Genomic DNA, 21,324 nt, shown 5'->3' with positions numbered 1-21,324 from the left:
CAGCCAGGAACCAAACTGGACCTTCTGATGTTGGGTCGCATTCATTACTGGATGAAGGCCACGACTGTCCAGAACACTACTGACAGCGTCCTGGCTGGATTGAGGGGCTCTCAAGGTTATTCAATCTCTATTTTTACCGCTCTGGTGTAGTATTAGAGTTTGTAGCAGACGTCATAAGCATTGATCATCTCCTTATGGTGCTGATTAAAAAGGCAGCACATGCATTCACAGACACTGGTTGGAAACAGCCATTATCACTTCCACCCAGATAGAAGACAGTAAATCACAGTGATGTGACTAAAACAGAAACATCATGGTGGAAAGCCACTGGCAGACAGACAATATTAACGGCTTGTTTTTCCCTGCGGCGGTAGAATGGAGGGGGCATCAATTAGCCTCGAGCAGTCTTTGACCTTGAAATGGAGCACAAGCAGAAGACAGGAAGTCTCCTGCACACAGCCTAGAGTTTTTAGCCCGTGTCCCCCATTATTTATTGATTTTCACTTTTTCGTATCACTGGAAATGTATTTCCACATATTTTAGAGCCCTTTGTGGTGTCATTTTGAACATCTTAGATCATTGAAAGACATGTGTATTTAGAGGGACTAACTCACTGTGTTCTTCAGATCATTGGACAGTAAAACCTGTATATGTTTATATTCTTTTAATCACTCTCTTATATATCCCTAATTCATTCAGCTCTTTATTCTTCTTATTCTGTCTTTGTCTATCCTACGTTCTGGAGCAGAACAGCTGGAACAAAAAGCCAATTTCCCCTTGGGGATCAATAAAGAATTCTGATTCTGATTATAATCTAATCATCAATACTTAAACATCATTCCATACAAACATAGTTTAGGGGTAAAGTAAGCTGTTGTTTTCCGCTCACCTATCTGTGAGGTAATACTTCAGAGGCTTAGTCACTGGCCTCTGTGCAACACTCTGCAAGTCACAACGTGTCTGCTTTCAGGTGAAGTCCTTCAAGAAGACTCCTGACAGTCGACACAATGCAGCGTTTACAGAGGCTGTGGTAAAATAGCAGAGGTTGAACCATGATTGTCTTGTCCGAAGATTCACAGTCCACGTTGAAGCAGGACACCAATGTCCATCCCCTTCACGTATCTACATCCTATAATATGATGTTAGCAACCAGTTTAGGAACAAAGGGCATCCTGTCTGAAAATGGAGCCCGGTCCTCGTGCTTTCACTGAACAAGTGTTAGGTACTTACAGTTTGATGTGGTGATGATGCTGTTTGATTCTTGCGTTGTCTGAGGGTGGGCAGTCTGCTTTGGGGTGGTGACATGTCCATTGCTGTATTTCAGTGTAACAGAGGGATCAGGCTGAGACCGTCGTGTGGACTGAGGCACGTGTGGTCCTCGTGTAGACTTGTCTTCCACTAGAACCTCAGGATGTCCAGGGGTAAAGGTGTTGGTGCTGGTCGAGTGGGCTGTAGATGGAGGCCAATGAGGAGTCGACACAGTCGGTCCCAATGTGGGTTCAACTGATAGGATAACTGGGTCTTGTCCGATACGTTTAGGATCTAAGTGTGTGGGGGGTTCATACTCAAAGATCTTATCCACAAAGACCCATTTCAGGCCGGCTGTGCAGAGGGCTAAGCTGAGCAGACAGGCCAGGATGGGTAGAATGCAGATTTTCTCAGAGTGAACACAGTTGCTAACCTGCTCAATATCTATGCACACACAGCAGGCTCTTGGCAAGGCCACTATTGCCAAAGCCCCAAACTGCTCCCCTTCATTGCCACTATCTCTCTCTGCAGTCCCTTCGGCACCCTCCTCCTCCTCACTATCACCAGCTGCCTCCTCTGGTTTCTCCTTGGGGACTTGTCCAGTGTCAATAGTAGGGCTGGTGGGGGAGGCTGATCTAGGTGGAGGAGCTGGTCCTGCAGAGAAGTCCTCCTTTCCCTCGGTCATCCTTTCCAACTGATGGATGAAGGATCTCTGGAGTATTAACTCAGAGCATCACACAACGGCTGTCTGCGACTAGTCTCCAGTGGGTTTTCCATAGTAAGGCCACAGATCCAGAACTGGGGTTTCAGAGGCACGTGAAATGCTCCTCAGAGTGGGTCAAACCTTGTTAACAGTCTAGGATGTGTAAGGACAGTCTTCTGCGCACAAGGGAAAGGAGCTCCTTACTCATACTTTCTCTCAGGATGCAAAATGAGTCTATTCATATAATCGTAAAAATTATCTGCAGGCAAAAATGAAAAAAATATTGAATTTCTTCAAACGATCTGCTGGTCTGATGGTGAGCAATGATGGAAAAAGTATCGCTCACTCACCTGAGCACTTGGGCCAAAGAGGTGGTGTCGATGTGACAGGCCGACTGCGACTGCAGTAGCTGTAGTGCAGAGGACGGGGTGGCCGGATACCGCAGTGGCAGGAGGGACATGCTGTCTCGCCCGTGGATCTCCAAGCAGTTGAAAGGCTGAATCATCAGGGAGCGGCAGGTGCCCTTCCTCTCAGCACAGCCACAGAAACAGATGAGTAAGGGGAAAGAGGGAGGAAGAGAGTCATAGAGATGAGGAATGGGAGGGGAAGCTGCAGTAGCACAGAAAGGCAGAGAGGACAGGACACTCCCCTTTTCCTTCTCTTACCCTCCTCTCTAAATTCTGCCTCTCCAAGGGCAGTGTTTCCTCACTGGCTCTTCCTGTCTGCTGGCAGGTCTGTGGTCTCTCTGCAGGCTGCTACCAATCCCAGTACAATACAACCCGCTAAGCAAGTCCTGCTTGATCCAATTAGAGTCCCTGTCAGCGAATCACAGGAGGGCAAACTGCTGTAACCACCCCCCTTCAGCGCCACTCCCCATTGATTATGTTGATACTAGAGGGTGTTTTTTCTTTTGCCAAGGGGAAGCAGACACATGATCCACCTCAGGAGACTGCAGCCATTGTGTTCTACTCTACTCAAGTATCATTAAAGTAATAACATGATCACACATATATAGTTATATATGTATATATTTGTATATGATAGATAGATAGATAGATAGATAGATAGATAGATAGATAGATAGATAGATAGATAGATAGATAGATATCTTTAACTTTAATATACAGGGTATACGTTTACAATATGTGAATATGTAAATTTTATATGTTGCAAATGTTAATATGTATGTATATTATTTAAGTATTTATGTATGACCCCCCCACCCCACCCCCCCACCCCGCTGCCACGATCGCACAAATTTCCCCACTGTGGGACAATAAAGGTTTCTTTTTTTTATTTTTTTATTATTATTACTGATCTGAGTTATTGATTATAAAACTCACACTTGCAGCATTCAAAAATACAAAACTACCAATAAACCTTTTGACTGTCCTAACGCCAAACATACATCCAGTGGGCCAACAGGACAATCCAGTCTTCTTGGCGAGTCAGGGATTAACAAGATTAAGACAGTCATAAAGGTCAGGTCACCTCCACATTCACCAGTGACACTGCTGTGACCCTTTCCAATCCTTGGACAGAATTAATACCAGTAATGGTATCTGTGGGAGAGGACTTCCTGTCAGGCACCTGAATTAGAGAACCTTCATATTGATTAACTTCTCAGCATTTTCACCCTCTTTCCTATCAGACTCAAAAGGCGGCAGAAAATGCACAAAGGACACTAGTAGAGGGAAAAGAATGAAAAACAAAGGAAGAAATATGTATTCATTTTAAATTTGTCTTCACTGGTTAGTCTCCATCAGCAGTCGTCTGTACTTAATGTTACTACAGCAACTCAGTCTCATCAGAGACAGACCATAATGCTGAGGTTGTGCCACACCATCCCCCATTAGCACAAAGAAGTCAAGCAAATGTGACAATAATACACATCCACCACACAACCACAATTTAATGTAAATTATCATGTATAGCAAAAAAACTATATATGAAACAAAACGTTATTTTTATCATGCTTATTATTTATTTAATCATTTATTCACTTAATTTTCATTCATTCATTTTGATCTCCATATATTTGAACAATTACATTACTAGAAAACAATTATATACATAAAGGGTACGTAATCACATATACAGTATATATACATACTGTACATATATGCATATATACATATATACATATACAGTATACACATACTGTATGTATACATACATATATACTGTACATACAGTAAATACATGTGTGTGTGTATATATATATACTATATATATATATATATATATATATATATATACACACACACACATACATACAGTATATATATACTGTGTGTGTGTGTGTGTGTGTATATATACTATATATATATATATATATATATATATATATATATACACACACACATACATACAGTATATATATACTGTGTGTGTGTGTATATATATATATATATATATATATATATATATATATATATACAGTATATATATACAGCATGCCCTTCAGGTTGATTGATTGGCCGGTCCCAAATTGACCATAGGAGTGAGTGTGTGTGTGAATGCTTGTTTGTTTTCTATGTGGCTCCGCGGTACACTGGCGTCGTGCCCGGAGTGTCCCCCGCCTCACGCCCTGAGACTGCCAGGATAGGCACTGGCCACCCCGCGACCTGCGTTATCGGATTAAGCGGGTTGGAAGATGAATGAATGAATGTATATATATACTGTATATATGTATATACAGGCAGTGCATCAACATGTATGCACTGCCTGTCATCAGATACCCCTCTGGGATCATAAGCTGGCCAAAGGAGGAGATAAAAGCCACAGACATCAAGACGAGAAAGCTTCTCACCATGCATGGAGGGTTTCACCCCAAGTCCAGCATCCTGAGGCTGTACACTAAGTGGAAAGAGGGAGGCCAAGGACTAGTGAGCATCAGGGACACTGTCCAGGACGAGACATCAAAAATCCAAGAGTATATCAGGAAGATGGCCCCAACAGATGAACTGCTCAGTGAATGCCTTAGACAGCAGAAACCTGAGGAGGAAGAGGAGGAGGAGGAGGAGACAACATGGAGGGACAAGCCCCTACACGGCATGTACCACCGTCAGATAGAGGAAGTGGCTGATATCAAGAAGACCTACCAATGGCTGAATAAAGCTGGACTGACAGACAGCACAGAGGCACTGATCATGGCAGCACAAGAACAGGCCCTAAGTACAAGGGCAATAGAGGCCAATATCTACCACAGTAGATCTGACCCAAGGTGCAGGCTATGTAAAGAAGCCCCAGAGTCAGTCCAGCATGTGGTAGCAGGGTTTAAGATGCTTGTGAGCTCAGCATACATGGAAAGGCACAACCAAGTAGCTGTGATAGTGTACAGGAACATCTGTACCCGGTATGGACTAGAAGTACCCAAATCCCAATGGGACATACCACTTAAGGTGGTTGAGAACAACGAGGCCGAGATCCTGTGGGACTTCAGCTTCCAGACCGACAAACAGCTACTGGCTAACAAACCGGACATAGTGGTGATGGACAAAGAGCAGAAGAGAGCAGTGGTGATAGATGTGGAGATTCCAGCTGACGCCAACATCAGGAAGAAGGAACACGAAAAGATTGAGAAGTACCAAGGGTTGAAAGAACAGCTGGAACAGATGTGGAAGGTCAAGGTTAATGTGGTCCCCGTGGTAGCAGGAGCACTTGGGGCAGTGACCCCCAAACTGGAAGAGTGGCTCCAGCAGATTCCTGGAACAACATCTGAAGCCTCAGTCCAGAAGAGCGCAGTCCTAGGAACAGCTAAGATACTGACAGAACCCTCAGACTCCCAGGCCTCTGGTAGAGGACCCGAGCTTGAGGATGACACACAGATACCACCCCACAAGGGTGAGAGGGACATTTTTTAAAATACTGTATATGTATATATGTATATATACAGTACATGTAGTATATATACATACATATACACACTTGGGTTTCACCCCAAGCTTACAGATGATGCAAACTGTTTTATTGGAGAGCAGATGTTACTGACAAACACACAATCTATGGAAGGCATTGGGATGTGTCACCACTCCATTGGTAATCATAATATGGGGATTAGAAAAGACAAAGACAATCAATCAATGATTTAGCAATCTACTTATGTGCCATAGATCAACTAGCAAGACTAAGAGAGAGCCAGTCTCACCCTTAGAGTGCTTTCGTTTTCTCCTGTCTGACAGTTAAAGGACGCTATTATTACACCCCCAATGCACTGTGCAATGCACGAGACAAAAGAGTTTCCCAATGAGCAAAACTGTGAAAAATATTTGAATTGTGGGCATCTGGATCATCCTCCTGATGTTCCCCATTCGAGTTGGAATTTTGTAACATTTTTTGGACATCCTCATTACTAACTGGAAGCCCGGAGCCATGTTCAAGGATTGGGCAGTGCTCTGGGGTCAACCCCAAAAATAAGTCTCTGTCCAATCCAGTCCAACCACTCTCTGAGTTGACGCCCATGAAATCCACACAGGTGGTGTGTCTGGTTCACATGCACAACGAAATAGCTAAACTTCATTGATCCCAGCATGAGGAAAATTCACGTAATCTGAGGGCCTCAGATTTTCCATCTAGTCTGTGATGAAACCACGTCAGACACTTTCATTCAACAGGCGTTGGGACTCCAATCCCCATTTTCTTAACAGCTCTTACAGAAAAGCTCAATGGCTGTGGGCCTGACAATAACAGGACCAATGATTCTCTGAATTCATTCAACCAAAATTAGCTGAGATTGCATTTCCCTGTGTTTTGTGTTTCTAATGTTACAGCTGAAATGTATTTCAATCTGTGAATTAACCACTTTGTCTAGGACTCAGCCACTGATATGTTCAGCTAAGAATGTTACTGATAAAAATAACAAGCAGTATAAAAACTTGTTAAAAAACAAATAACAGCTGTTCTTACAGATCAAGAAGATTTATTTTCATACATTTATTCCCTTTTCCCATCCTATCATTAGTAAAATACAAAGTATTAGGCACTAAATAAGCATCATGTAAGCAAACATTGATAAAAATCAATAAAACTTGACAAAATGTTCCATATTTCCACACAACACAACTGTTCGTTACACAAACAGTTCCATTTAATACACTATTATGATAGCTATAGTATAATTTAGAATATAAAGATTCCTTGGTGTTAAGAAGACACAACCCTGCCTGGTAAAATCCAGCTAGAAGGACTTTTGTCAAAGTAACTTTAGCAAAAAATTCACTCAAATTTTGCACACTTGAGGGAAACATGATGGTTTTTATGTGTGGTCTGGCTCTTCAGCCATCATGTCCATAAACTAGTCACTAATGGGGGGGGTTTGACTCTGGGAGCAGCCACCTATACCTCCCACCATACATTGCTTGATCCAGTCATTAACATTATCAACTACAGGCTGCGACTCTCGCGTCATGCTAACGTTATCAAAGACAAAATCAAAGTTTAAAGTGTTGGGATCTGATCTGGGATCTGTTTAGATCGGGTTTATCCAAAATAGAGATTTCCAAGTTGTTGGAATTCTTGAAAATATGTTATAAACATTTGATTGTTGTCCACCTGAGACATAAATGACCCCTAACTCAGTGAGTCTAGCACATGTAATCTAATCTGTTCAGATTGATGGCTTCTGCTGCTGGCATCCTCTACATGAGGAACTGAGCCACCAGGTTAGTCAGGCCCAGCAGGATCAGGAAACTGTGGAAGAGGGCCGACGGCCACCTGAGGTTCCCCTGCCTCTTCAGGGAGATCATGTGGATTAAAGCAGGAAAGATGAACACTAATGCCAAACCGCACGTCGCTCCAGAAAACCTGCAGGGGGAGACAGTGAGTTAATATTAGCACATAACAACTCAGGAATAAAAGGAGGACTAGAAAAAAACAAAACCAAATGAACAGATCCCTCTATGGAATTTAATTCCTAATCGCCTCGTGAATGAAAAATAACATGAGATGTTAAAAAGCCATCATTAACAAACACAAATTGTGCTATTTGTGAAATACAAATAGAACAATAAATTATTGACACGCATATGGAAAATAAGTAGAAGAGTAATCTAAAAAAAATAAATGGTTTCATTAAATTACGATCAAATGAAACAAGCACTACAGACTTCCAACGTTTCAGAGACTAAATATTGAGAAAATGAACAAACGCTATATTCAGCACAAAACTAAGTATCAGTAACTAAGTATCAGTAACTAAGTATCAAGGTTATAATAGTTTGGGATTTTTCATTAGTTTTTATTTTTATTTAGTTGTAACTCTTTGTTTTCAATTTCAGTTTAGTTTTAATTAGTTTTTAATGCTAGTTTGCTAGTTTAGTTTAGTTTTTATTTTTTGAAAATGCTTAGTTTTAGTTTAGTTTTTATTTGTTTTAGTCTTAGTTTTAGTCTTTTTTGGTAGTAAGGGATATTTGTCAGAGATTAAAAAGGTTAAGTGCAATATGTGTTCTGTTTCTTAAGTGAGATGCAAGTAGTATCTTTCTAAAACAAAAACATGAAAAACAAAACCCAGTACCTCATTAAGTTAGGCTATCTGACTCCTAACAGTACTGTAGTTGTGTCGGGCTGCATCGTGCTGCCTGGCCTGGGGTTAGCTTCTGTTTCAGGGGAAGGAGGCTGGGGGTTCTCCCTTACTTGCTCAAGGTAAGCTAGGTTAGCCTCCTTGTGTGCGCTTTTCAAATGGACTTTAAGATTCGTGGAATTTTTCCCCCTCAGAAAGGTTCCACATATTTTATCATGTTCCACTACAAGGCACTTACTCTTGTCTGAGACACAGTCATATTCAAACTATTCCCAAATAGGACTCTGGCGCTTTCTCCCTACTTTCGCCGCCATGCCCCCCGACGGATTGATTCACTGACAAAGACGAAAACTAAGCAAATTTTCTCAATCATTTCAGTTTGTTTTAGTTAGTTTTGTAAACACACAATACAGTTTCAGTTAGTTGTCGTTTTTTTGCAAAGCCTCGTTTTTATTTTTATTTCAGTTAACGAAAATATTTTTACACATTTAGTTTTCGTTATTTCGTTAGTTTTCGTTAACGATTATAACCTTGCTAAGTATCAGTAACTAAGTATCAGTAACTAAGTATCAGTAACTAAGTATCAGTAACTAAGTATCAGTAACTAAGTATCAGTAACTAAGTATCAGTAACTAAGTATCAGTAACTAAGTATCAGTAACTAAGTATCAGTAACTAAGCATCACGTTAGGATCACATCATGGAAACGATGCTCAAAACTATGAAGCTGAAGCTGCACCAGAACAAAAACCCAAGAACAACAATTACACACAATGAATACAAGTACGTACCGTATGATGGACCCAATGTTGGGATAGAATTTGGCCATTAGGACACCAGCTCCAACAATCAAGATGTTCTGTGCCAGGACGTGGAAGAAACTGAAAGAAAAACATGTAAAAAACTTTTTACAGATTTGTGGCACAAAGACTCTGAACCCCAACAAAAGGCAGGATTATGATTACAGTACACTAATCTTAATGTCTTTCTCTACTCCAGCAAATAAAATCTGGTCACTATTGTGCCGATTTTATTTTTATTGATCTACTGTATATATTTACATATTAATAATATTAATCTTTTAATGATCCCCGTAAGGAAATTACTTTTTTCCACTCAAAATATTCACACATGTATATATCTCGTACAGGCTCGTACACACATACACACACACACACACACACACACACACACGCAGGGTCTGTAGGCATACAGATAATGGGGGGTAGATTGTCGAAGCCATCAGCAGGATAGAACCGCTCATTGTCACTTGCTTTTTGTCCAACTTTTGCATCTTTTTCAGACGCATGGTGATAATCAATCAATCAATCAATCAATCAACCTTTATTTATATATCGCTCAATCACATCAGCAGACATTTCAAAGCGCTTTAACAGACAGAGAAACCCAACAGGACGTAACAGGGTCTGACTAACTCCTCTCTCACTGCAGCGTGTAAAACCAGCAGACGTCGTGTCGCCATTTGGTCCAGTTAAATAAAACAGAATCACGCAGGTGAGTCTCGTGACCAGACAGTCCAGATCTTTTTTTTTTATTTTACATACTCAATTAATCCCGAAGGGAAATTAGTATCACACTCTAGTGTTATTAACATGCATTATACGTATATTAGTGTGTAAATGCCCTGAAGACACTAACACACACACAAGGGGTCTGCACTCATGTGGAGGAGGGTTGAGTCGCAGGCAGCTCCTGTTTGGTGCGCCCGAATGACGGCCATTTCCGGGTTTAAAAGTGGAGAAATGGAAAAATTGGATTTTATTGTAAGTATTTAAAGCTTGCGTCCCAGGGACACACGCTGTCTGATGGTGAATCCCTGTCTAAAAATGTGCGTCAGGCACTGCCCTAATGTTACCTGGGGTACGGACTGCCAAATAGCTGGCCCATTATCTGGACGCGCACCAAGTAGCCCAACAGGGGGTAGACTGTGATCATCTGGAACAGCAGAAAGGTCCGAGCCACAAACACCATCGCATCACTGCTGGAGAAATTATCCAAAAAGTTCTGCAGAGGAGAAATCAGCAAAAAGGCGTTTTCTCTATAAAGTTAGACACACCATCTTTCGTGTTCATCTTTCACATGAACACGAAACACAACCTCTATTTTGTGAATCAAGGTAAAATTCAATGCACATGTAACGAAGTGATGTATTAATTCAGATGAAGTGTTATTCTCACTGGTTGAATACAGTCTTTGGGGAGAGGTGGTGAGGGAAAGGAAGCAAAGACCATCACTCCCACGTAGAGGTAGGTCAGGCCCACCAGAAGATAAGCAACAGACAGGTCCCGCACCTGAAACAAGAAAACACATCCGTGTGTGTGTGTGTGTGTGTGTGTGTGTGTGTGTGTGTGTGTGTGCGTGCGTGCGTGCGTGCGTGCGTGCGTGCGTGCGTGCGTGCGTGCGTGCGTGCGTGCGTGTGTGTAACTATCCGGCAGCACAGCTGAGCATGGCTCACATTGTTCTCTTGGTGTTTGTTGCTCTTCATTAAGGTGATGATGCAGTTATGAATAAAGAAAGCCAGAGTGAGGATCCCGGTCAGCTGAGGGAAGAAAATCCTGAACTCTGAAAGAACAGAAGAAAAGAGACGTGATCTTAAAGCCCCTGTTCCACTGCTCCATTAGCAACGGCAGTTTTCAGTATTTTACACATCAAAATGCTCTTTTCGATTGATACACATGGATTTGGTCTTGGACTTTCAGTCTGGAGTTTCAGTTTAGGAGATAAATTGCACGTGAACGTTACTATTTTGGTCCTTAGACGACACCAGAGCAACACTGTGACAAGTCTGTTGTCTTCTGCACCATCATCACAGGTATTACGTACATGAGGCCTTACAAAGTGATCGAATGAACTGACGATGTTGAGCTTTACCTGGAACGTAGAACTTGGTCGAGTCCCACCAGTGGAACTCCAGGTGGAAGCCGTGGCGGACCGCTTTGACGGTGACCAGTGTGAGCAGGTAGAGCACGGATATGGTGCCTTGACAACATGGACAAGAGATGGATGAATGCAGTCAGTAAAACCGGAATAACAGACAACAAAGACTCAGATTAGACGTCATTCTGGAACAGCAGCAGTATGAGTTCACCAGGACTAAAGGCAGGGCTGCCTCAGGGAGATTATTGAATATTATTACAGTATTTTCTGCCCTATAAGGCGCACCAGATTATAAGGCCCACCGTTAATGAATTGTTTATTTTATAATTTATTTCATATATAAGGTGCAGCGGATTGTAAGGCGCACATTATAGAGAATTAAAATAAATTTAAAAAACTGTAGCGGCTGTTGTTGCGTCCACTAGATGGAGCATTCATGACTGGGAGTACCTTTAATCAAGCGTGAACGGCCCCCTATTGTTATTTTGATGAGACTCAGGTCATTCTGAGTCTCATCAAAACCTGATCACTTGATCACTTTGCCATCTTAGAAAGAAGTCAACACGCTGAGATTTACTGATAAAAGTACTACAAAATACTGTCGTACAAAATTGTCTAAAAACATAGTCAAATTAGATTTTATTTCTATAGCGCCAAATCCTTGGATCTTTCCAAATAGAGCTGGTCTAAAGAAGTTCAAGCCTGTTTACAGAAAGCCAACAGAATTCTTCAGGCGTAAGCAGTGGACCGGAGAAGAGTAGAGCTGATTCTCAGCTCTGTGATGTCAAAATCAGTTCTACGAGCCAGACAAAGTGGCGTATCATTAAAAATACGCCATATTAAAAAACCCGACATTAAAAACTGGTTAAATTCATTACGAGTGGACTCAGTTCAAACAGGGCAGATTACTTCCTGAAGTACGAAGCAGATATTAAAGCTCCGACGTTCCTCTTCGTTTATTAAATATGGTTCCGATCGATCGGTAGTCTAGTCGGGGGTGAGGTGCAGCTATTTGCTGCCTAAACAATTTTTTAACCAGGTTTTAATGTCAGGCTGATAATTTACTGGTAAATGCGACGCTGTTTTAGTCCTAGAACTGACTTCGGCGACGCCCCTTGACTACCGTAGTCAGTCCGCCAGAGTGCCTTCTGAGGTCGCCCCCTGGTGGTGTAGTGCGGCATTACTGCTGGCCAAACTGACAGCTTTTCTTCAGCGATTTTGTTTTTAACCAACATTAATATTAATATTAATCCATATAATAGGCGCTTCATATTATAAGGTGCACTGTGGGTTTATGAGAAAATTATAGGCTTTTAGGTGCGCCTTATAGTGCATAAAATATTGTACATTTTTTTAAAAACACAGCAGCAGCAGTAAAAATTTACTCCATTCATCGTTAACCAGAGCTCAACCTCTGTAACGGGCATAAAGTGGTGAAATCATACTGTCTTTCATATTTTTACCTGCAACCAAATGTAAATGCTGTTATTGGAAGTATGTTCCTATTGAGACTCAAAGCAAAACACTCCCTAATGAAATTTTTTAAATTTCACTTATTATGTCCAGTCATTAATTCTAAGAACAGGAACTTCAAATCACAACAATATTTTTTCTTGGATTCTTTCAAAAAGACAGTGTGCACGTAGCGCTACTCATCAACTCCATTACCCAAAAAGGTGAACCTTGCAAAGAAGGATGCTGAGCGGAGGCAGAGCAGCGGCAGCAGGAGGATAATCAGGTAAAAAGGGACCGTGTTGGTTTTGCTCCACCAATGCTGAAAAGGGACGTCATCAGAGGTGTCATTTCCACCGCCGTGGAGAAAAAACACACTGGTGCTGCCGTTCCCTCCTGGGGTGGTAGGTGGGTACGGACAGAGGACTGGGGAACCAATCAACAGGAAGAACAGCAATTATCTGATAGACAACTGAATCCCTTGATGGTTAACAGCCAGAAGAAGAAAAAAAATGGAAAAGGAACAGGAGCAATTTTTTTGGAAAAACTTCAGAAGAAATCCTCGATCTGTGAAATCAATGTGAGTATCTTACCTTTATCAGAGCCGTTGGTGCCCCACTCTTTATCTGACACGGTCACATTATGACCATAGTCTGTAGAAGAGCAAAAGATCAGCCCAAAGCAGAGGCTCCTCTACGTGTTTTAGAGGTCTTCACCATTTATCATGCATGTGTCTTGGTATTAAAGGATTGAGTGATATAATACTAGTTCTAAAATAATCAACCACACATGATCAGTGTGACTTACTGTAGATAAACTGTCCTGTATTGTAGAGGAAGTTGGACATGAGAACCCAGTAAACCACCATTGCTCCAATGAGGGACACCATTGAGAAGACCAGGCTGGACCACTGGCCAAACTTCCCAAAGTAGTACCTACAAACGTCAGGAAACTCCCAGTCGGACGTGTCGATGTAGGCTGGACAGAGCAGACGCGACGGCTTAAAAAAATCTGACAAATGATCTAAAATAAACATTCAGTGACATTAAAGTAGAAGATTGAATCTATTAATTATCAGATTCAGAGCCCCCCTGCCTTACACCCCCCTGGACCAGATTTAGAGCAGATTTAGAACATGTTAAACCACGGACTGGTCAGACAATACCCCCCCCAGACTGGCCTTTAAGGTGTGGTGGATAAATAACAACGAAATAAAACGCTTGAACAGCATAAAACATGTTTTTTCCTAAATATAATAATAAACATGAATCCAATCTGCAACTTTATTGGCAGCATCCTCACAAATTTCCCCACTGTGGGTTTAATAATGGTCTCTATAATCCAACGTCGCACCAGTGATTGTATCCTTCTGTTTTCTTGTTTTTCTGACTGAAGTAAACTGATCACTACGGCAACGTCGTCAGTCATTTATTTTAAATCCATTTTACACACTGTTATATCTCTACACGAGGTAGTGAATTCACTCCTCAGGCTGACACCACTTGATCAAACTATTATCATCATGGATTATAGTTTGTTTGAGATTGTAGAGAAAATAATCTGTGGAAATCTGATTGTAATCCCCTCCATGAAGGCGAGTCTGTGCGATAAGGGTCGTTTGGAAGCAGAAGGAAAAGGCTTTGCACAAGGGAGGAGAACATTTCTCACGTCGTCAATGATGGTCTGTGTGAAAACCGTCACTATCCTGCAAAGGCAGTAGGGGGGGGCCACAGCGTGGTCACCAGAGGGCCCAAAAGTCCTCTAATCAGAGGTTTAAGGCCAGTAAGTCCAACCTCACCCCCTCCTCCCTTTACCTTTGGACTTTTTTCACTCTTCACTTTTTTTGTATTGTGAGTTTTTGACTTGTGATCACTCGTACACAGAACTGTTTAATGTTCTCTGTCACCTTCTTGTGCGTATAGCTCAGTGGTAACGGAGTGCTCACCACTTTTCACCAGAACCTGTCAGCTGAACGATTTTAAAAGAAACCCTCCGGTGCCTCCACCTGTTTGAGTTGTGTCAGATTAGAACAACGACAGTTGCAGCCTTTGAATTATAATTTGTGGTAACTGAACTAATAATGGGAATAAAAATATTCCAAAGCACCTCATTGCTGGACTTACGGATTCCTTTGGGTGATTTGAGGACGATGTAACAGCAGTAGAGCATCAGCAGGCCTGTGAAGACCAGGATGATGACCCCCATGGTGAAACCAGCCTAGAAAGGAACAGTTTAGGTTTTTACTGGACCTGTAATTATACACTTTATACATACTCATGTCATCTATTTCAGTAACAACAGATGGAGGGAGAGGGAGGATTTATACATTATCGTGCTTTTCTAGGCACAAGACACTTTTTACAGTGGATCCATTATTCATTCATTCATTCACTCCTCATTCATACACGGTGAGGGTAAACTACATCTGCCCTGGGGCAGACTGACAGACACGTGGAAGATAATCTGCACCAACAGCCCCTCAGACCACCACAAGAACAAACACACACACACACACACACACACACACACACACACACACACACACACACACACACAGACACACACAGACACACACAGACACACACACACACACACACACACACACACACAGACACACACACACACACGGAATAATCACCTGTTTTATTCCCCAGGGGATGCTGAGGACCGATGTGCCCATCATCGTGTTCCATATTGCAAAACTGAGGAAGACAAAGTCATGAAGAGCAGAGAAACATGAAGAGAACCTTCAGAACAGCCTGTCTGGCTGTTGACTGGCTGTTGACTGGCTGTTGACTGGCTGTTGACTCACATGGTGATGATGCTGGGGTTTTTGGAGGGACGCTCACTTCCTGTCACCTTGAACGCTGTACCAAGAGGACTGTAGATGTAGATCTCCTCTGGTCCGGGAATAACATGGTTGGGAGGACTCTGGAGGGGGGGGGGGAGACACAGGTAGAGAGATATGAGTGAAATGTCATGTACATTTAAAAGATGCTGTTCTGATGGCGCTTCTGCTTCTTTATAAGCAGTTTTGTTGATTCCTGTCCAGGAACACAAGCATAAATAAACATCCCATTCATCTGCTGCTCAGCTGGCCCACCTGTAAGACTTTAGCTCCACTCATAGCAAACCAAACATCTGTAGTGACACGGGGTGAGGCGTGTGACTGGACCCACCAGCAGCCTGTCTGATGACCCAGTCAGTCTGCCGTAGTAATGGACTCGACTGTTGAGGATGGAGGCCTCGCTGGACACCCTCTCCAGCTGGTCGTCAGCGACGATGTTCCTGGGTTCAACGTGGAAAGGCCTGGAACAGCAGACACACACCAAGCTGCATTTATCACACAAAAATGCACAATATAATCTAATTCCAGGTCCAGAGGTTTTATTTATATAATCTCATTTAAACTGTTCAGCAGATAGTAAAAGACTTTGGTCATGTTGCTAACTATTTTAAGCCTTTCGTCATTATTTGTTCCATTTTATTGACACAAACGGAATCAAAAACTAGATAATTTGGAGCACACATGTATATAAGGGGGTTATTTAATTTGAACTCCATCCATGACTGGACTGAAGGAATACAAACACCAACAGGAACACAGAAGGAGGTGCTTTACAAGCTGGCAGCTGGCTGGTCCCTGTGAAATACCAAACCCAATTAAAACTCACATAAAGTGTTAAAGCTGGAGAGAACCCCCCCACACACTCCTTCTCATCAACATGTTAGTATCGACTCCTTCAACCGACTCCAGGAAACCGAACTTATAGAAGAGACGTCACAAACAAGCCTGATGTCATACAGTTTATCACAAATGTTGATTTATTACCACTAACATTGTTCCCTTCCCGCTCCTGTTTGAATACTGTTTGCTGAGAACGACAGTATCCTGTTTCAGATGACGGCTGAACAATTTAAAAAGTCAAATTAAAAATGGGTATTTTCTTCTTTGGGGGGGGTTTCTGTGTTTGAGGGACACCAACCTTTTAGCCTTGCAGTCCAGCGAGTCTGTGGAGCCCTGATGTGAGTAACTTTCTCCAGGCTGCTCGGAGCTCAGAAGAGGCTTACTGTCGTCCTCCATCGTCCCTCTGAAGCCTCTCGGCCCCCACCACCTGACAGGAAGTGTGTCATGTGTTCAAAACCATGAACATAATCATGTAGAAACGTGTCAGACAGACAAAAACACACCTGTCCACCTGAATCAGATTCCAACCCCTGGACCTAAAACACACTTCAGCTTCTATTACAGTATATTCTGCACTAAAAGCCTTTAATTTCCTCAAAAACCGACAGTGTGCCTTTTAGTTGTTTTGGTTTTTTTAATGGAATTTACCAACCAACCTCCTGCTCTCAACAAAAGGGGCTTAAAGAAGGTAAGAATGACCATATGATTACATCAATGCACAAAAACAAAGATTTTTGCTCTGGTATGGACGCCTAAATGGAGTTTAACTGAAAGGAGACAAACCAACGTTTGGACAGCCTGACTGAGTTGTGTTTGGAACAGATCAATGTGATTGAGACATTCAATTGAAATCCTAACTGTGGTTCTTGCACCATCCTTGTTGTCAGTTGTCGGCTAACAAAAATACGCACGTCTGCTGATACTTCTTGATGATTGTGCTGCAGTTTGCAAATACCTTCAGCAGCAATCTGTCTGTGAAGTTTATATTCACATCCTGAAGTGCAATAACTGGATTAAACACACCCAGACCTGATAGGCAGCAATCCTGCTCAATCACAGAGGACTGCATGATTCTGGTAAATATCATAAATTGGGCACAATATGAGCGTAAAATGGGTGTTAGATGCCGGTGAACTACAGATGGATACATTTCCTCCTTCACTGAAACTTTATCTCCACATTTCTTACACGTTGGGCATCAGTCCCCATTTTCAATGCACCAGCAAAGAAAGTAAATGTTAATGTATGTATGAGGACCATCGGTTTGTATCTCTTTCATGACTCCAGTAGTCTGGTTGGGGTTCTAGAGCCGTTTCTGAGGCTCTGGAACTCTACAGACCTGAATTCAGAGACACTGTCTACAAATAGAGTTGATCTGAAACAATAAAAATGACTCTTTCCAGAAGAAGAGGCCAAGATATTTAATGTTCATCTCTCCAAAGACTCATACGGGGTTCCTATCCAGCTGCAAAGGCAACCCTAACCCCATTATTTTACTTATTTTGCCTCGCTTGGGTTCCCCCAACAGCAGACCACATCCTGGACCAGCAGCTCCTGGCTAAAGCAGAGACGGTGGTTCTTTCAATTGAACAAGAATAAATCCCTTCCGACAGACTTCTGTGTGTTAGCAGTTGTACCCGCAGCAGGAACGCCACGTCAGTGTGACATACAACATCCGTGTGACAGACAACTGTCTGCATTTTGGTCCATGTTTAAAGGTTAATGACATTTTCTGGTCTTTTCTTATTTCATAATGCTCATTCCTGGTCTCTGCAAAACAAAAGGACCGTGAGTCGTTTACCTGTAGTGTCTCCCTGAAGGTCGGGGTTCAAGCCGGTCTTGTCCAGCGTGGAACTCTTTATCAGCGTTCTGTGGTCCGAAGAGGTAGAGCTGAATTAAAACTATATCAAATAAGAATAAAACCACAAATAAATTTCCTCTGCCTTAATGGAATTCCCTTCTGGGTAGATAAAGTGTGTATCTATAAGAGACAACAGCTCCTTGTTCAATATTCCACCATGTTAACAAACTACATTCTGATCAGCTCCGACCTCATAACTTCTTTTCATGACCTTTGACCCGCTGCGGATCAGGGACCACATGACTACACCAATAAACTCTGGGAAAATGATCTGCAGCTTAAATTTGGGGAAAAATTGTCAACAGCTTTGAACTCGATTTGGAAATGTGATTTTTGGTTTTCTAAGTGATCAAAAAATACAAAAATATATTATGACCAAGTTTCTAATTTTATGAGGAAAGATTTTACATCCACTAATATAGATTTGCTAAAAACAAATGCAGCTGTGGTGTCTCTCAGAATGAAAACATACTTATTAAATCAATGTGTTTTGATAAAAGCAAAAAAGCGATCAAACTATAAATGTGTGCTGTCGTTTCAACATCTTTATTTTAATGTCTCTACATTTACTACTTGTGTTCTTTAGGTTACATGAGATCAGCTGACAGCAGGAAGAGGGCAGCCAATCAGCAGCCGTCTTCACCACATCGGCCCATTGATTGGTCCTCATGACAGCTGCTGACGCCGCAGCTTAAAGACAATCTCACGTGAGGGTTCAGGAAATCCACCCAATCAGCGTGAACCCGCTGCACGCGCCTCGTTACCGCAAAACGCGCCTCACGCACACCGGGTTACCTGAGTTCATCTGACCCGCTTTAATCACAGGTGATGATGGTGATGAAGGGCGGGGCTAGGGCTCCTACCTGGTCCCTCCAGCTGGTCTCAGCTCTGCGGGTCGAGCAGGTGGACGGGCGGTGACGTCAGCACCCCCCCCTCCCACGGTCAGAGCCGAAACACCCGCCGCTGGAGCCGCCGACCGCCGCTCCCCCCGCTCAGACACCCGGTAGTCCGCCGGACGAAGCTCACGCTAACCGGACTGCCTGCTGCTCCTCCGCTGTCTTCCTCTCTTTGTTTTTCCTCCTCTGTAAAACTCCCACAGCGTCCTGGTGCGTTGTCGCCCCCTGCTGGTCTGGAGCGTAATGGCACCCTAAAGGAACACCCCAGGGGCTCCATCTAGTGGCACAGTGGCATTATAAGACACATTTATGATAAAGTTCGAAATTTATAAAATTATGGTAATGCAATGGTGTTTACTTTTCATAGTGTTAGCTGACATCCATGAGCCTACAAGCTGTTATTCACAGCGGACACATGGAGATCTCAGCCAGACAGATGGGTGGTGCTCTATACTTCAGGAAAGAAATAAAAATATAGGAAGGAAACCCATTTCGGAGGAAACCCATTTCAGAGGAAACTCATTTCGGCCGCTTGTATCCGGGATCTCGTTCTTTCGGTCATGACCCACAGCTCGTGACCATAGGTGTGGGCAGGAACGTAGATCGACCGGTAAATCGAGAGCTTTGCCTTCCGGCTCAGCTCCTTCTTCACCACGATGGACCGATACAGAGTCCGCATCACTGCAGTTGCTGCACCGATCCGCCTGTCGATCTCCCGTTCCATCATACCCTCACTCGTGAACAAGACCCCGAGATAACTCCTCTCGGAACTCCTCCACTTGGGGCAGGATCTCATCCCCAACCTGGAGAGGGCACTCCACCCTTTTCCGACTGAGGACCATGGTCTCAGATTTGGAGGTGCTGATTCTCATCCCAACCGCTTCACACTCAGCTGCGAACCACTCCAGTGAGAGTTGGAGATCACGGCTTGATGAAGCCAACAGCACCACGTCATCTGCAAAAAGCAGAGATGCAATACTGAGGCCACCAAACCGGACACCCTCAACCTCAATGTCCACCAGTGGGTTCTGGGGTTGACGCCACGACAGGCACCGGCCACCTTACGGCCACAGCTGCGGTCGGCCGCCTCGACAATGGTCCACTCAGACCCAATGTCCCCCACCTCCCCAGGAACGTGGGTGAAGTTCTGCCAGAGGTGGGAGTTGAAACTCCTTCTGACAGGGGATTCCGTTCCCAGCAGACCCTCACAATATGTTTGGGTCTGCCAGGTCGGACCGGCATCTTCCCCCACCATCGGAGCCAACACACCACCAGGTGGTGACCAGTTGACAGCTCCGCCCCTCTCTTCACCCGAGTGTCCAAGACATGCGGCCTCAAGTCCGATGACACGACCACAAAGTCGATCATCGAACTGCTGCCTAGGGTGTCCTGGTGCCAAGTGCACGTATGGACACCCTTATGTCTGAACATGGTGTTCGTTATGGACAGTCTGTGACGAGCACAGAAGTCCAATAACTGAACACCACTCGGGTTCTGATCGGGGGGGCCGTTCCTCCCAATCACACCCTTCCAGGTCTCACTGTCATTGCCCACGGGAGCATTGAAGTCCCCCAGCAGAACGATGGAGTCCCCAGTGGGAGCGCTCTCCATCACCCCCTCCAAGGACTCCAAAAAGGGTGGGTACTCTGAACTGCTGTTTGGTGCATAAGCACAAACAACAGTCAGGACCTGTCCCCCCACCCGAAGGCGGAGGGAGGCTACCCTCTCGTCCACCGGGGTGAACCCCAATGTACAGGCGCCAAGCCGGGGGGCTATAAGTATACCCACACCTGCTCGGCGTCTCTCACCATGGGCAACTCCAGAGTGGAAGAGAGTCCAACCCCTCTGGAGAGGACCGGTACCAGAGCCTAAGCTGTGTGTGGAGGTGAGCCCGACTATATCTAGTCGGAACTTCTCCACCTCACACACCAGCTCAGGCTCCTTCCCTGCCAGAGAGGTGACATTCCACGTCCCAAGAGCCAGCTTCTGTAGCCGGGGATCGGATCGCCAAGGTCCCTGCCTTCGGCCACCGCCCAGCTCACAATGCACCCGACCCCTA

At 43.6% G+C, this 21,324-nt stretch overlaps 2 protein-coding genes across 5 annotated transcripts in view; both read right to left on the bottom strand.

Annotated features, from left to right (window-relative positions):
• nrg1 (neuregulin 1) overlaps window positions 1–2,684 on the bottom strand; it is a 22,045-nt gene extending 19,361 nt beyond the window's left edge. For 3 of the 4 annotated variants that reach the window (XM_068333959.1, XM_068333961.1, XM_068333962.1), the window contains exons 1-2: window positions 2,302–2,684; window positions 1,231–2,210 (exon numbers count right to left, since the gene is read on the bottom strand). In XM_068333959.1, the coding sequence (XP_068190060.1) occupies window positions 1,231–1,933 (703 nt within the window). In that variant the 5' untranslated portion in view covers window positions 1,934–2,210; window positions 2,302–2,684. Of the gene's footprint in view, window positions 1–1,230 lie in introns of all 4 variants that reach the window. The other variant, XM_068333960.1, reaches the window with a different exon arrangement.
• A 4,168-nt stretch (window positions 2,685–6,852) lies between these two features.
• Window positions 6,853–19,433, bottom strand: slc38a9 (solute carrier family 38 member 9). The gene is made up of 16 exons (XM_068334544.1): window positions 19,233–19,433; window positions 18,310–18,377; window positions 16,807–16,935; window positions 16,000–16,129; window positions 15,633–15,751; window positions 15,459–15,522; window positions 14,944–15,037; window positions 13,628–13,798; window positions 13,414–13,473; window positions 13,037–13,246; window positions 11,363–11,470; window positions 10,947–11,053; window positions 10,669–10,782; window positions 10,347–10,495; window positions 9,262–9,351; window positions 6,853–7,756 (listed from the first exon to the last, which is right to left on the bottom strand). The coding sequence occupies exons 3-16, from the start codon at window positions 16,902–16,904 to the stop codon at window positions 7,591–7,593; spliced, it is 1,680 nt and encodes a 559-aa protein (XP_068190645.1). The 5' UTR covers window positions 16,905–16,935; window positions 18,310–18,377; window positions 19,233–19,433; the 3' UTR covers window positions 6,853–7,590.
• Window positions 19,434–21,324: the final 1,891 nt, after the last annotated feature.

Source organism: Antennarius striatus, chromosome 15, assembly GCF_040054535.1.
Source record: "Antennarius striatus isolate MH-2024 chromosome 15, ASM4005453v1, whole genome shotgun sequence".
NCBI lineage: Eukaryota > Metazoa > Chordata > Actinopteri > Lophiiformes > Antennariidae > Antennarius > Antennarius striatus.
Note: the sequence above shows the minus strand (reverse complement) of the source record. Positions and strands in the feature narration are given on the sequence as shown.

Coding starts and splice junctions, on each gene's coding strand:
- slc38a9 (XM_068334544.1), bottom strand. CDS start 16,904: ATGGAGGACGACAGTAAGCCTCTTCTGAGCTCCGAGCAGCCTGGAGAA. Junction 15,038..15,458: donor TCCCCTGGGGAATAAAACAG/GTGATTATTCCG, acceptor GTTCCTTTCTAG/GCTGGTTTCACCATGGGGGT. Junction 11,471..13,036: donor TGCAAGGTTCACCTTTTTGG/GTAATGGAGTTG, acceptor CATGTTGTCAAG/GCACCATATCCGTGCTCTAC.